This window comes from Hippocampus bargibanti, linkage group LG13 (genome assembly GCF_051943395.1).
Source record: "Hippocampus bargibanti isolate YZ-2025 linkage group LG13, ASM5194339v1, whole genome shotgun sequence".
NCBI classification, from domain to species: domain Eukaryota; kingdom Metazoa; phylum Chordata; class Actinopteri; order Syngnathiformes; family Syngnathidae; genus Hippocampus; species Hippocampus bargibanti.
The window spans coordinates 13,997,745-14,010,373 of record NC_142746.1 but is presented as its reverse complement, the minus strand read 5'-3'; the positions used below and the strand labels follow the sequence as shown (position 1 = coordinate 14,010,373).

Below are 12,629 nucleotides of genomic sequence, written 5' to 3'. Positions count from 1 at the left end.
TATTTTTGAAAATACATTAATGTTCTCAATGTATGGGGCCTGCGAGAGTTGCTCTGGGAAATGAAGGGCGTGGGGTGTTTCCTAATTACAGTACAGTATGTCCACCCCTATAATTAGATCTTTTGATGAACATGACAGAAAATATGTCCACCCTAAATGTGTGATTTTGCGATCCAACTCCTTAGTTTGAAATTTGTAAAAAATGTCAGCGTGTCTGTTAAAAAAACACTGCCATCTACTGCGGGCCTTGATTTGACGACTCCTTGTCAGTTTTACAAACGCACCGTGTTCCGTCTAAATGTGCTGTTAGAAAGCAAAAATAATGTTCAATCAGAAATTAAGATTGATATTGTCATTTTTAATCGTACAATTATACAAACACCCATCCATAAAACACGTTCTAAAAGCCAAACAATGCTTTCCAGTTGCCATGATCACCCAATGTCAACAAATACTTTCGCAACTGATGATTCAGACCAAATGTGCTTTGTTCAATGATGATCGTTTCTTCCCTGTGACAAAATGTTCTGCTCTCAGTTTATTTTCTCCAACACAGTGTTGGCAAATGTTCACAATGCTGCATAAAGAATTAAAAACAAATGAAAAGCTTCAAAGTCTCAGCACATTTCTTTTTTGTTTCAAGGATGGAAAATAGTCAATAGAAAAGCAATCTGTACAAATTAATTTTCTGTACAAAAGCTTGTAAAGTGTAGTTGTGGTGCAAATGAATGCAAGGTCTCGAAAAACTGTCAGAAATGTTATCAATTGGTGACTGTGCAGATTTGCCATTTTAAATATGTAGCAGCTCTAGTTTCATTTCAATTGCAAAAATGAATTGAATATGACACAGTTGTCGAGGAACATACATAAATAACAATGAAAGGAAAAATTTTAACTTGGCAAATGTTACCCCTTCCCAACAAACAACACTGGCAGTATAAAAACAAAACCCAAACTAAATAAAAACTAAACAGAAAAAAATATGATGCATTACTTAATTAATAAAAAAGTATGTACAAGTAGTCCAACAATTGTCACTGGAGGATAATTCAAATAAAGTTAACTCCACATTCCTTTTTGTCTACATGCAGTTCTACTGAAAGAACTTGAGGGCGGCAACAAGGAAAAACTTCTCCAGAAAAATCTCAGAATCTAGAACAGCGATGTGGGCAGCCCGACCAATGAGAGAATTGGCAGTGTTGGGAAGCGCGTGGATGACATCATATCGGACGAGGTTGCAGTCTTTGTTCTGAAGTACTGGCAGCAGCAGATTTTCAATCATCTCAGCGTACACAGGACCTGGTGATTCCACAAACACGTTGGTCAATTAATATAGTCTTATTAATCTATATAATCTTCTCCAAAATATGAATTGCCGCTGCATGATGTCACGATATTGCTTAGTATAGTCCATCAAATGCTTATTCATTCTGAATAGAGAGCTCACTCTCATTCATTTTGCTGCCCTTCTGAGGCAAGGTTCTCACTGCGGCGTGTATGAAGCACTGCGGTGGAGACCTAAACCCTCCATCCTTGAGGTGGGCTCAACGATCGCTTTCACTGTACTGGTGATCACTTTTAAAGGAAAAGCAAGCCCAACTGGGTGTGGAAACTTTCTAAAGTCGAAGTGTATGTAAGGTATCATACCAGTTTGTTTATCCTTTAGTGCTGTTTTGCACATCTCTATCCGAGCTGAATGATAGGGTACGTAGCGATCTTGCAGTGAACCCACAAGAACCACATTCTTGAAAAACTGAAGACCTAAAGACAAAGATCACTGAAGACATTTCATAAACAGGTACTTGTAGCTTAAAAGCAAAATAAGCAAACAATGAAACATTTAAGGTACCACAAACCAGATTTCTTGCTGAGTTTATAGAGAAATGTCTGTCGTGGATCTGAGTGGTCACGGCAAGTCAACTGCAACAACGATCCGGACTTCTTCCATTTCTGCATGAACCAAAGGCCTAGAAACAAAAAGTTAGTTCACAGAAGCCTGTTAACTTTGACTATGATAGGTAATCTCTGAAATAAAACAACATCTACCTGTGTTGACCAATGCTGAACTGTTGTATAGTGTGCCCAAATGAGGTCCAGAGAGGGAAAGGAAGGTGTGTAACCTACTCAGGTAGCATTTAAACCTGGGTCTGGTCAGTACAGAGCGAACTATCAGGTTCCCCAGTGAATGGCCGACAAAACTGGAAGTAGAAAGAAAAGGAGAGGTTAAGAATTATCCAATTCACCCTATTGAGGATAACAGTATAATGTATAAACTACATCAATTACAGTTAATTAAAACAACATACACTTTAAACTCTCACCCCACATTTCAATCAAACATATCAAAAAACCTCCTGTGTGTCTACACAACAGGTAGACAATTAGTAGCTGGAGTAGCTTCCCACAGAGCAGCGAGAATAAAAAAAATGGTGGATACAATGCATCATTACTCATATATGGCTTTCACAACAACTGCAGCTGCAACTAGATACAGGTATTTTATAAATAATTTGATAGAGTTAAATAAATAATTTAAAATTCCTGAAGAGGAAGGCAAAAAAGGTGTGGCTTATAGTCGGAACTTTAATGCTCCTCAACATTGAATGATGGCAAAAACTTCATGTTGGGGGTACTGGTAAAATGGGGATCATAGTAGTTCCCACTCTGAAGTGATTACACTGGCAATTATATAAATCCGTAAAATTATATACATTTCCAAACAACAAACTCCCCAAAAATGCAATATATTATGATTACCTTATTTTTGAAAGTGTGAGGTTGTAAATCTGAATGTATTGGACTATTTCATCCAACAGCCTGTCTGTCATTGACTCAAAGTCAGCGAAGGTATCATTCTGGGTGGAAAACACAAGTATAAAAAAAGTTTCGATTCTTTTATATTTGCTGACTGTCCCCCGACCTCACCCTCCTAAAAATGCAGATCGTAATCATTTTAAAGAAAGGTCACCTGGTTTCTCTCTGACATAAGGAAGTCTATACGAGCACCAGGGAGTCCAAGTTCCAGGTAAGTCTTCACTAGTCTCAGGTCTGCACTGTTGCCTACAACAATGTAGGGAATATCATTATCAATTGTGGCATAGAATGCTCAGGAGAAAAAAAATATTTGGAAAAATGAGTCGCCTTTACCATCCAGGCCATGTACGCAAATGATAAGATGAATGCCCTCGTCACAGCTTTCATCTTCCTCCAAGCTAAAGTAGGGTACTGTGGATGCAAGCTCTGGTACCTCACTGTACAAGATCCCAGGAAGCTTCAATTGCTTAATTTCTTCCTTAGCCTTGATGAACCTGCATGATTACAATTTTGTTAGTTGGAATGCCTGCATAATCGTAATCCTGGGATGGAAGATCACAACTCACTCTTTCATCTGTGGTGCAGGTACACATTCATACCACGTTAGGTTTGAAGATATGAAGCTGGAGGGATGATACCTTTGTGTGCTCTTCCCAGTAGTACCAGAAGCGACATTGGAGCAGATTGGAGCTTTCAATAAATCCTGTTTTTCGTGGATGTGGCCGATGCCAATTTGTTCAAACAGAACTTGTGCTTCATGGCAAACTGTGCCTCCAACACTTGTTTGCTCCTCGTCTTCAACACCATTGACAAAGGCATAGCCGTCTCCTTCCTCATAGTAGCCATTCTCGATCATTTCATGTTCACCTTCATCTTTGTCCTCCTCAACCTGTGGTTCTGTTTGGATTCCCAGAGTTATCGCAGACGTTTCTACAGGGCTGATCTCTGATACATCTGTGCTGGAAGTTGAGCCAAAATAATTATCCACCATGCCATGTTTTACCAAGTCAGTGCTACTCGTGGCAGAGTTACTTGAGGGGCATGCGGTTTGGGGTTCACTACAAGACTCTTTTAAGGGTTCAAGATCAGATGCCTCCTCTCGTCTGACCTCAGGAGTCCCAATAGTGTGGGGCTGATTTTTCGATGTTTTGAGCTGGGAATCTACCGTTGCAGAATCCAAGTGAGAGACCGCATCAACAGGTTTGTTTATGTGCTCCCCAGAAAACACAACACGTTGCTCCTGTACCACAATACTTGATCTCTTGCAAAAGACGTCAGCTCCACTTGAACATTCACCTTCATCATCTGAGGGCAATGAGTTGATGGAAGTGAGCGATGACTGAACCCCTCTGGCAGCACGAGAATCATCAGGTTGAAGAAACTCTGCGGCCTCACAGGGCTGTTGCACTACAATTGGCTGTACTGGACTGAGCGCAGAACTGACAGTCTTCCCTGGCTGGAGGCCAGCCATAGTTGACTCAACCACACAGAGCCCTGGAAAAGTATGTGACCCTGAAACAAGTTGAGCTGCAAAAGAGCTGGGCTCACTCTCAATACCGGAGTCTGAGAGGCGGGAAGAGGCACACGGAGCTGCGACATCCGGCAGCCTGATACAATCACTCTTTACTTGCACTGAGGCCAGAGAGGGATGCTGGCAATATTGCATAGTGTCCACCACAGAGTGACTGGAGAAACATTCCGTCTGGGTAATTTCTGAAATATTGCCACTATTAGCACCATCAGTCCGACAAGGTCTGATAACCGTAACTTGACCACCTTGATTTTTGAGACTTGGTTTAACGTCAATTTGCTTAGGTCCAGCACAACACAGCATCTGCTTTTGGTTACTCTGAACGACTTGGTCATCTTTGTTTGGGAGTTGGTGGCACATCGGGACAGTTTTTGTGTCTGCTGTACAAGCGGCAGTATAAAGTCTATTGTCATCAGAGATGGAATCGACCACACTCTTCCAAAAGGTTGAATATGAGGCACCAGGGTCAGAGTCAGAATCATCATTCATTCTTGAACAACTAATAGACTCCAACTGCAAGGCATCTTGGTCCTCCACTGAGTTCAAGGAAGACTCCCCTTCCTTATTCTTGGTGCTAGCATCAGCCAAAGGAGATTTGAGGTTCTTGTAACCCACCAGAACCACCGAGTCTTTGGATCCGTGTCTAATCAGCTTCTTGGGATTCTCAATCTTAGAATGTTTCTTCAGTTTGACAGATTTTCCTTTGGATTTTGGAGGTGGCTCCAAGTTGTCAGGCCAGGTTTTATTAACAGAAGCACCTTGAGAATCAGGTGGTAAAAGACCGGCCACTGCAACACAGTCCTTAGAACTTGATTTATCTGATTTACTGGGCACAGGCGCTGACCGTGTGTTGGGCATGCCCATCCAGGGTCCATCATGATCTTCAAAATCAATTCAGAATGATCATGGATCAAGACAAAAACAAAACAGAGGTATTGCTTACAAATATTAATTGATCCTTAGAAAATGTAAATCTCATTAACACCATGATCATTCATAACTAACCTTCAGTGATAGAATCTAAATAGCGATCCTCAAAAATGATTGGGATAGAGCTGATGTCACCATCCATATCCGCACATTCCACCGGAAGTGGAGGCAAAGACAGAAAGTAGCTGGAACTTTTGATCGCATTAGTCATCTGCTGGTGACTGTGAGCACTGAAGAAAGAGGGAAAGAAGAAAATAATTTAATTTAACTCATGCATATCCTGTAAACTACCATCTACCGGCAGTTAGATTTTCACCCTTGACTGCAACATACTATAGCTCCTGATATGCCAAAGCAGACTGTCTTGGATGTTGGAGGCAGAAGAAAGCCTCTGCAAATCGCCTCACCTGAAATAGCAAGAAGGTACAACGTCGAGATTAAGCCTGCTTCTTCAACTACAGGGTGTAGGTTTATGAGAGAGAAATTATTGTTATTCCAAGATTACGAGGAGGGGTATATGGTAAGGACTTGGGAAGTTCGAACTCACTCTTAGTGTGTGGTGCTCCACAGCTAGAAGGACAGCAACTTGCTCATGTAGGGAGACGATCTCGAGAAACTGTCCCCAGAGCGCCATCAACAAAGAGCAGAGCTGGGCTAGATTCATGTTAACCAGTTCTGCCAACTCGTCAGGGGACTCTGCTTTTTGCTAAACATTTTACAAGGAAAAAAACACCACCACAGGGCTGTAGTGAGCATTGGGTGGAACGAAGAGTAGAAAACCTCAATTCACAACCTCATGAGACATTTTCTACGAAAAAAAAAAAAAAAAAATCCAAATATAAATTACGACCTGTGAATTAAGATAACACTGAGTCACCCAGGAACCTATTTACTAGTATATTTTGTTTGTGATTAAATGTATGTAAACATATACAGTGTTAAAAAGATCTTTTTAATCAAAATATATGTACAGCATTACGATTATAAAATGGTAACATAAATATTGATCGTCCGGGAAAGTGAAACACACAATTAATATAATAAAAATAGCATTTTGTCCAACCAGTCTCATCTCTGAAACGGAACTTGATTACAGGCTTGTTTGCCTTCTATCAAGATTTTACATAATGAGAGATAAGAACGTTTTCATATTTCTGTATTATTCAATATATCCTACCTTCACTTGTTCACATAAATCAGCTAGACGTGCCTCCAAGTCAAGTTTTTCTGAAATTAAAAAGGGACAGTGGGTTTTGTTTTACCTATAGACCAGCAACTTAATGGCCAGGTGGATACGTCTGCGAAAGACTGAGCAAGTCTTAAACAACGCAGTCTTAAACATACTGGTGTGAGAAAAGAATGAATTTGTCCAAGATTTGATGATAAGTTTAGAGAAGGCTGAATGTTAGTCAGTGACGAATACCAAGGCTTCAAAAGTGTGTGAGAGAGTAGAAAAAAGACGGCAGCAGAGTGCACCTACTCAGTAAGTACATTGTGCCAATAGGAATGTGACATTTTTTGGATACAAGATATAATATAAGTGGAGTGAGAAGGAAAAAGGAGAGGAAGGCCGGCTTTTTCAAGGTAAGGTAAGGCAAGGTAAGGGACAGGACATACCTATGTAGACGTGGCTTTGACTTCGGGGATAGGGTCTTCTTAGTACTCGCTCATATAGGACTTGCATGCTGGGCTTGGCTAGTAAGATTGCACATATAGGCATGTTTAACCTTTTTTTTTTACTAATTTCTCTTTTTTGGATGTTTTAGGATTGGCCCACGAGTGCAGATTCGTTTGAGTAAACCATTATCACAATATAGAGTGATGCTTATGCATTTTAAATGCGAGTTTGGTGAACTGGGCGAAGAGATGTATTACTTTGAAAATTCTACAGTGGGTGGTGAAATTGCAACTTTCATTCAGATGAAAACATATGAGAATATGAAATATGAATTGTGTGTAATGCTTCAAAAATAAAGACTAGAGATTATGACACAGCACCTCCCTGCTAAACAGCAAGTATTGAAGGTGCAGATTGCAATGAACTAATGAGCAACACGGACAGTGTATACCTAGCTCCAAACGGTGGGAGGATGGCAGGTCCTTGGTGACATTTGTGAAGTAGTCAAACAGACCCTGATACGCAAGTAAGAGACTGGAGCACATGTTATGGTGGAGGCTCAGGGCATGCTGTACACAGTTGTCAGATACCAGGAATGACTTCCCCTGAGGGATCCAGAAAGCAAACGTTGAAGAGGATACACTAAAGTGAGCTCTTGCAAGCATCGTAACAGACATTATTGCACGAAAGTCTCTTACTATCAGAACTGTCAAAATTTAATTTAATATTGAATGTTCGTGATAACTTACATCTGGTGACACCTGCTTGGCATAACTGCTGCCAAACACAACATTTTCTAAAGGGGGGATAACTGAGTCCTTGCACTGTGCTGGAGTGTTGCGATTAAGCCATGTTGTCTTCACTGGCCGAGGAAAACTAGGCAGTGGAGTAAGGATAAAAAAAATCAACATCTCTGTAAAAAGGAAACAATTTCCTGTAAAATATGGAGACTTTTGTGTTGCGATACAAGTCAAGTAGGAGGTTTGACAACAAGTTACTGAAAGTCAAACATTTATCAATACTGTACCTGATAAGTGGTTGATGAAGCGCGACGAGGGATGCGTGAATAGCAACAGACATGACAGAAAGGTGGAAGTAGTCAAACATGACATTAATGTGCTGGTGGATGCCTCGCTGGAGGCTAAAGTGCAAACGAAGTGTGCGGCTGCTGATATTCTGTAGTGAGCTTGGATCATCTGGTCTGTAGGTAGGAAAAAAAGAAAACAAACATAATGTATGACTTTATTCACACTCACGTAAGAATATAAAGGACATTAATAACACCGCGAAGAGGTGAGAGACTCATCAAGACTTACGTGTAATCACCATCAGTGAAATACAACTCTAGCAGGAGCTGGAAATCCAGATCACAGAGGGACTCTTCCACCTGTTTTAAAAGGTAGTTGGAGAACAGTTCAGAGCAAGTCCAAAAACAAGATACTTATTGAGAACATTGCAAAGCTGTCTTTTTTGATATTTTGCTGAGAAACTGTTTGCCGCCCTCTAAATCCTGATGGTGGAAGTCCATGTCAAATACATTACTTTCCCTCGATTATTTCTGGTAGTTTATGTGTAAATCTCGAAACATCATGACCTATTTTGGGAGGGAAATGCATTGAGTGAAATACATGTATCAAATATACCTGTAGACTTACGCAGAAGATCACAAAAATGCATTTTGTGAAATTATGGTAAAAAAAAAAAAAAAAAAAAAAAAAACATAAATAGCACAAAAAAAACACAACACCTTCTTCTCATCCAGAAGCATCATGACTTTGAAGATGAGCACATCATTGACAACGACCTCTTCATTCTTGTACAGAATCTGAAACGTTTTGCTGGAGATGACATCATCTTGGACTGAAGCAGGAAATGCAAGACCAGAGCCTAGACAAAGAAAACGGCTCTTAAAGTGTGGATTAATCTGTCGGCAATGTTTTTTCGAAGGAAAGAAAAAAAGGGCAACAATTGTGGGCATCTTGTGCACATGAATGTCCTGTTTCTAATCATTTGAACAATACCTGTGTATATGAAAACATTTTTAACATCATCACAAAAGTATTTACCGCTTGGATGAAGAAGACTGACTTCAATTTTGTGCGGCACACGAGGTGGAACCTTCACACTTGCACGAATCTGGTAGAACCTGAAAATTGGAACAGCAAACAAAAAAAGGCTAGTAAGAGACAAACCATACAGTAAGTTTGTTTGGTCTCTAGTGTCACTAGGACATGAATAACTACACTCGAGCTTGCCTTTATTTGTAAAATGACACTAAACCCTTCTTGAAATAACAATGAGCGCTTTCTTTTTGCAGTCACCCATGAAGCAAAGCCAAACTCTTCCAAGTAATGATGAGCTGAGGTAGCTTATCGTTTCACTGTTAACAGTATAGCATCAATCCCATGTCTGTTGCAGGCATGGACAAGAACAGGAAATGCCTCAAGAAGCATTGATATGCCTAACCTATGAACAAACAGTGCATGACTGGCTTTGCTTGGCAAAATGACTTGTTCACTCATTTGACAATGCCATCACCCAATTTAGAATGATCAGTGTAGCACAAAAAGGTAACAATGGACAAATGTCAGGTATGCTTTTTTTCCTTTTACCAGCACAAGAATATACAATGTTGAAACTGTGTTGCACTTTTCTGCATCGACAAACTACGTGTGTTTTTAAATTTGATTGAAATGATTTTTTTTAAGGATTTTCTTTGAAGGTTCTATTGTACGTGAAAAAAAGAGAGCATTCTGGGTTTTGCACATCCTGGAGCTGATGCTCAAACAGCACAAAACAGATGTTGTCACAATGACTAACTCACCCTCTTTGGAACAGGTCCACATTGTAAAACTTGTGGAGCTCCACAGAGAACTCCACTGTGGCCTGAACTTCAGTCATCGTGTTCTCTATACTGTGAGGTGCCTCACATCATCTGGGACACATATGAAGGCCTGCTAAGAAAATGGACCAAAGTCAAAATATGATTGAAAAGAATGAGATGTGAGCCTTTCAGGAGAATTTTGGAAAAGTTATGTGGTGCAACTTAAAAACAAATATAATTAGTGCATGACAGAGTAGGGTGAAACTACAGGGGAGTAAAATCATTTTAAACAATGACATATGAGTTTTTTTTTTCATGAAAAATACAAATGTGGCACAATGTTTTTTTTATAGAAAAATGACTTCTGTTTACATACTTTTTTGAGGGTGTATGAATGGAATATTGTTGTGTAACAATGCTCTGTTATCACGCAAAGCAGGGTGGGCAACGGTATTGTGTCTTTATAATTGAGCTTGCTAGTGATGGAGTAAATTACATCAAAAATAATCATCTCTACGAATATTGGCAACTTTCTTTGTTGAATAGATCACATGATTCAACATTATATACATTATTATAAACATGATAAATTCACAATTTGGTTCAGCTATATGTGCTCCATGGGGGGAAGTGAAGGAAAAACAGATCCCAAGCCATTATTTTGAGCCATTTTGGAGGGTGATAAAACACAAAACAGTATTTAAATTTTCTTCTTCGTTGTTTACAATTAGAATTAATGATAAGTTTATGATTAATATGAACGACAGTATATTTACAACCCCCCAGCCACACAAAGAAACTTTCTCGAATGGCATTTGGCCATGTAGCCCTTTGCAAGATGAAATACAAAAAAAGTTAGGTTCATCCATAAATTGTGGTTTACATGGGGATTTCATTTTAACAAAGTTGTCGACAAAGTGTTTCAGGCAATGAATCACTTTTGTTCAACATATCCCAGACCAGTGAGATATACAGTATAAATAAATAGGCTTTGGGTATTTTTAAATTGTACTCCCGCACCAAAGTAGGACACTTGACGAAAATAGCCCCGGTTGTTTAGTAAAGGTTATCATTTCCTTTAGGGCCAAAACACACTTGATTTCATTTCTTAACATTTAAGAAAACCTTAACATTAGATTAGAGGTGCAACGGCTTTATACGGAGAGTGCGCATCATTTGGCACTGCAAACTAGAGACCCGATACGAGTCCCCAACCAGCAGTCTACTAATCACAGCAATTGTGTCTTGCTTTTTCAACTCGGTAGTGACTCTTGCAAAGGATTCGCTTGAGGGCCCACAACATGTCAAGGGTGTCAGCAAACCATCTCACAACAGTGCGCACAAATATCACATCGCTGATACCAGTGTGTCAATCACTAGTACTTGTGTAACAATCGTTAATATCAGTCAGGATTGCCCTGACAACCAGCAATGTAGAAGCTAGCACGCTCAGATTAGCTCCGGGGAAGCTAAAATATCACTCACCATTGCATTGGCAAGCTAACATTAGCAAGCTAGCCAACGTAGTCCTCTTGTACGGGAGTTGTTTCTTCTTCCACGTCCGGGCAGAAAAGCGATCCTAGTAGCTCAACAATTCTCCCTCATACTGAAAAAAAAAAAACACAGATCGCCGCTTACTAATAGAGAGACGAGATAGTTACTCTTCAGAAACTGAGTAGTCTGTCAATAGCCTTCCTGTCAGTTTCTCTGCGAAAAAAAAAAACATTTTCGAGCGTGCGTGAAAGCGCGCACACACCAGAGGCGCAGTCGACCCGGCACTGTTGCCTTCAGCAGATCTTCTCACCTGAGCCTGCAAGAGTTTCACTGCAGTCCCATCTAATAATAATAATAATAATAATAATAATAATAATAATAATAATAATAATAATAATAATAATAATAATAATAATAAATTACATAAAATACCAGTACATACAAGTTAATTATAATTATGAATTACAATTAATAATAATACTCATCATCACAAATACACACACACTAAAATAGTTTCTTAATGAACACGCAGCGGCTCCCCTCTCCCGGCAAATTGGCGTTTTCATGTTTATGTTTGTTAAAGTAATTATAAGTGCCTTGCATGCTGGGTCCGAGAGGACAGTAATTTCATCTGTGCTGTATGTCATGCATATTAGCATATTTGACGATAAAGCTGACTTTGACTTTGACTTTGACTTATATTTTGCTTTTTGTTACATAACACCTGTTGTCTATTAACTATAATACTACTACTACTAGTATTACTACTACTACTACTACTACTACTACTACTACTACTACTACTACTACTACTACTACTACTACTACTAATAATAATAATAATATAATAATAATAATAATAATAATAATAATAATAATAATAATAATAATACCCCCACAACCCGAATGAGGATAAAGCGGTCTGGAAAATGGCTGGATGAATAATGATAATTATAATAATACATTTTACGCCTTTGAAAACTATCAAGGACACTTTACAGTGACCTTCCCAGAAATGTACGATTACAAAAACTGTGCATATATCGCCCTAATTTTGATTGAACAAAAAAGAGCACAGTAGTATTCTTCTCTAAATTGCACTCCAACACACTCAAAGCAACCAAGAAATCATGTGCATACTCAGTATTTTGCATACTCAGTATCTTATTTTATCCTGCCCAGATAAATATACCCATTTTTTTCTTGCAATCTTAAGTTGGGAAAACTTTGCTCAGAATGTCAAGTCGACACGTTGAAAAACTGTCTTGTCTTCAGGACTTGAGTTTTCCTAATTCTTCCACAGGGACTGAAAGCTGTCTGAGCTATTTTTCTTTCTACTAGAATCAATACGGAAAACTCAACATTACCCTGTAATACTAAAATATGGGCAGAGTCGGTTAGGAACCTGAACCCAAACT

The 12,629-nt window shown here is 39.2% G+C and overlaps 1 protein-coding gene across 3 annotated transcripts; it reads right to left on the bottom strand.

The window, feature by feature from the left end:
- Positions 1–337: 337 nt before the first annotated feature.
- On the bottom strand, positions 338–11,448 carry fam135a (family with sequence similarity 135 member A). Of its 3 annotated transcripts, none has more exons than XM_089012349.1 (21): positions 11,203–11,447; positions 9,718–9,850; positions 8,960–9,039; positions 8,641–8,780; positions 8,210–8,280; positions 7,921–8,094; positions 7,643–7,769; positions 7,345–7,498; positions 6,893–6,970; positions 6,453–6,502; positions 5,823–5,981; positions 5,609–5,682; positions 5,351–5,505; positions 3,381–5,226; positions 3,148–3,308; positions 2,969–3,060; positions 2,758–2,855; positions 2,047–2,198; positions 1,857–1,967; positions 1,648–1,761; positions 338–1,299 (listed from the first exon to the last, which is right to left on the bottom strand). In XM_089012349.1, exons 2-21 carry the CDS (start codon positions 9,792–9,794, stop codon positions 1,094–1,096), a joined length of 4,119 nt encoding a protein of 1,372 aa, XP_088868475.1. In that variant the 5' UTR covers positions 9,795–9,850; positions 11,203–11,447; the 3' UTR covers positions 338–1,093. The 3 variants fall into 3 exon arrangements, with proteins under 3 accessions (XP_088868475.1, XP_088868476.1, XP_088868477.1); XM_089012351.1 differs by having other exon boundaries at positions 1,161–1,299; positions 1,850–1,967; positions 11,203–11,448; XM_089012350.1 differs by lacking the exon at positions 6,893–6,970 and having other exon boundaries at positions 11,203–11,448.
- Positions 11,449–12,629: the final 1,181 nt, after the last annotated feature.

Coding starts and splice junctions, on each gene's coding strand:
- fam135a (XM_089012349.1), bottom strand. CDS start 9,794: ATGACTGAAGTTCAGGCCACAGTGGAGTTCTCTGTGGAGCTCCACAAG. Junction 5,506..5,608: donor TTGGCATATCAGGAGCTATA/GTATGTTGCAGT, acceptor CTCTTTCTTCAG/TGCTCACAGTCACCAGCAGA. Junction 5,227..5,350: donor TTTAGATTCTATCACTGAAG/GTTAGTTATGAA, acceptor TTGATTTTGAAG/ATCATGATGGACCCTGGATG.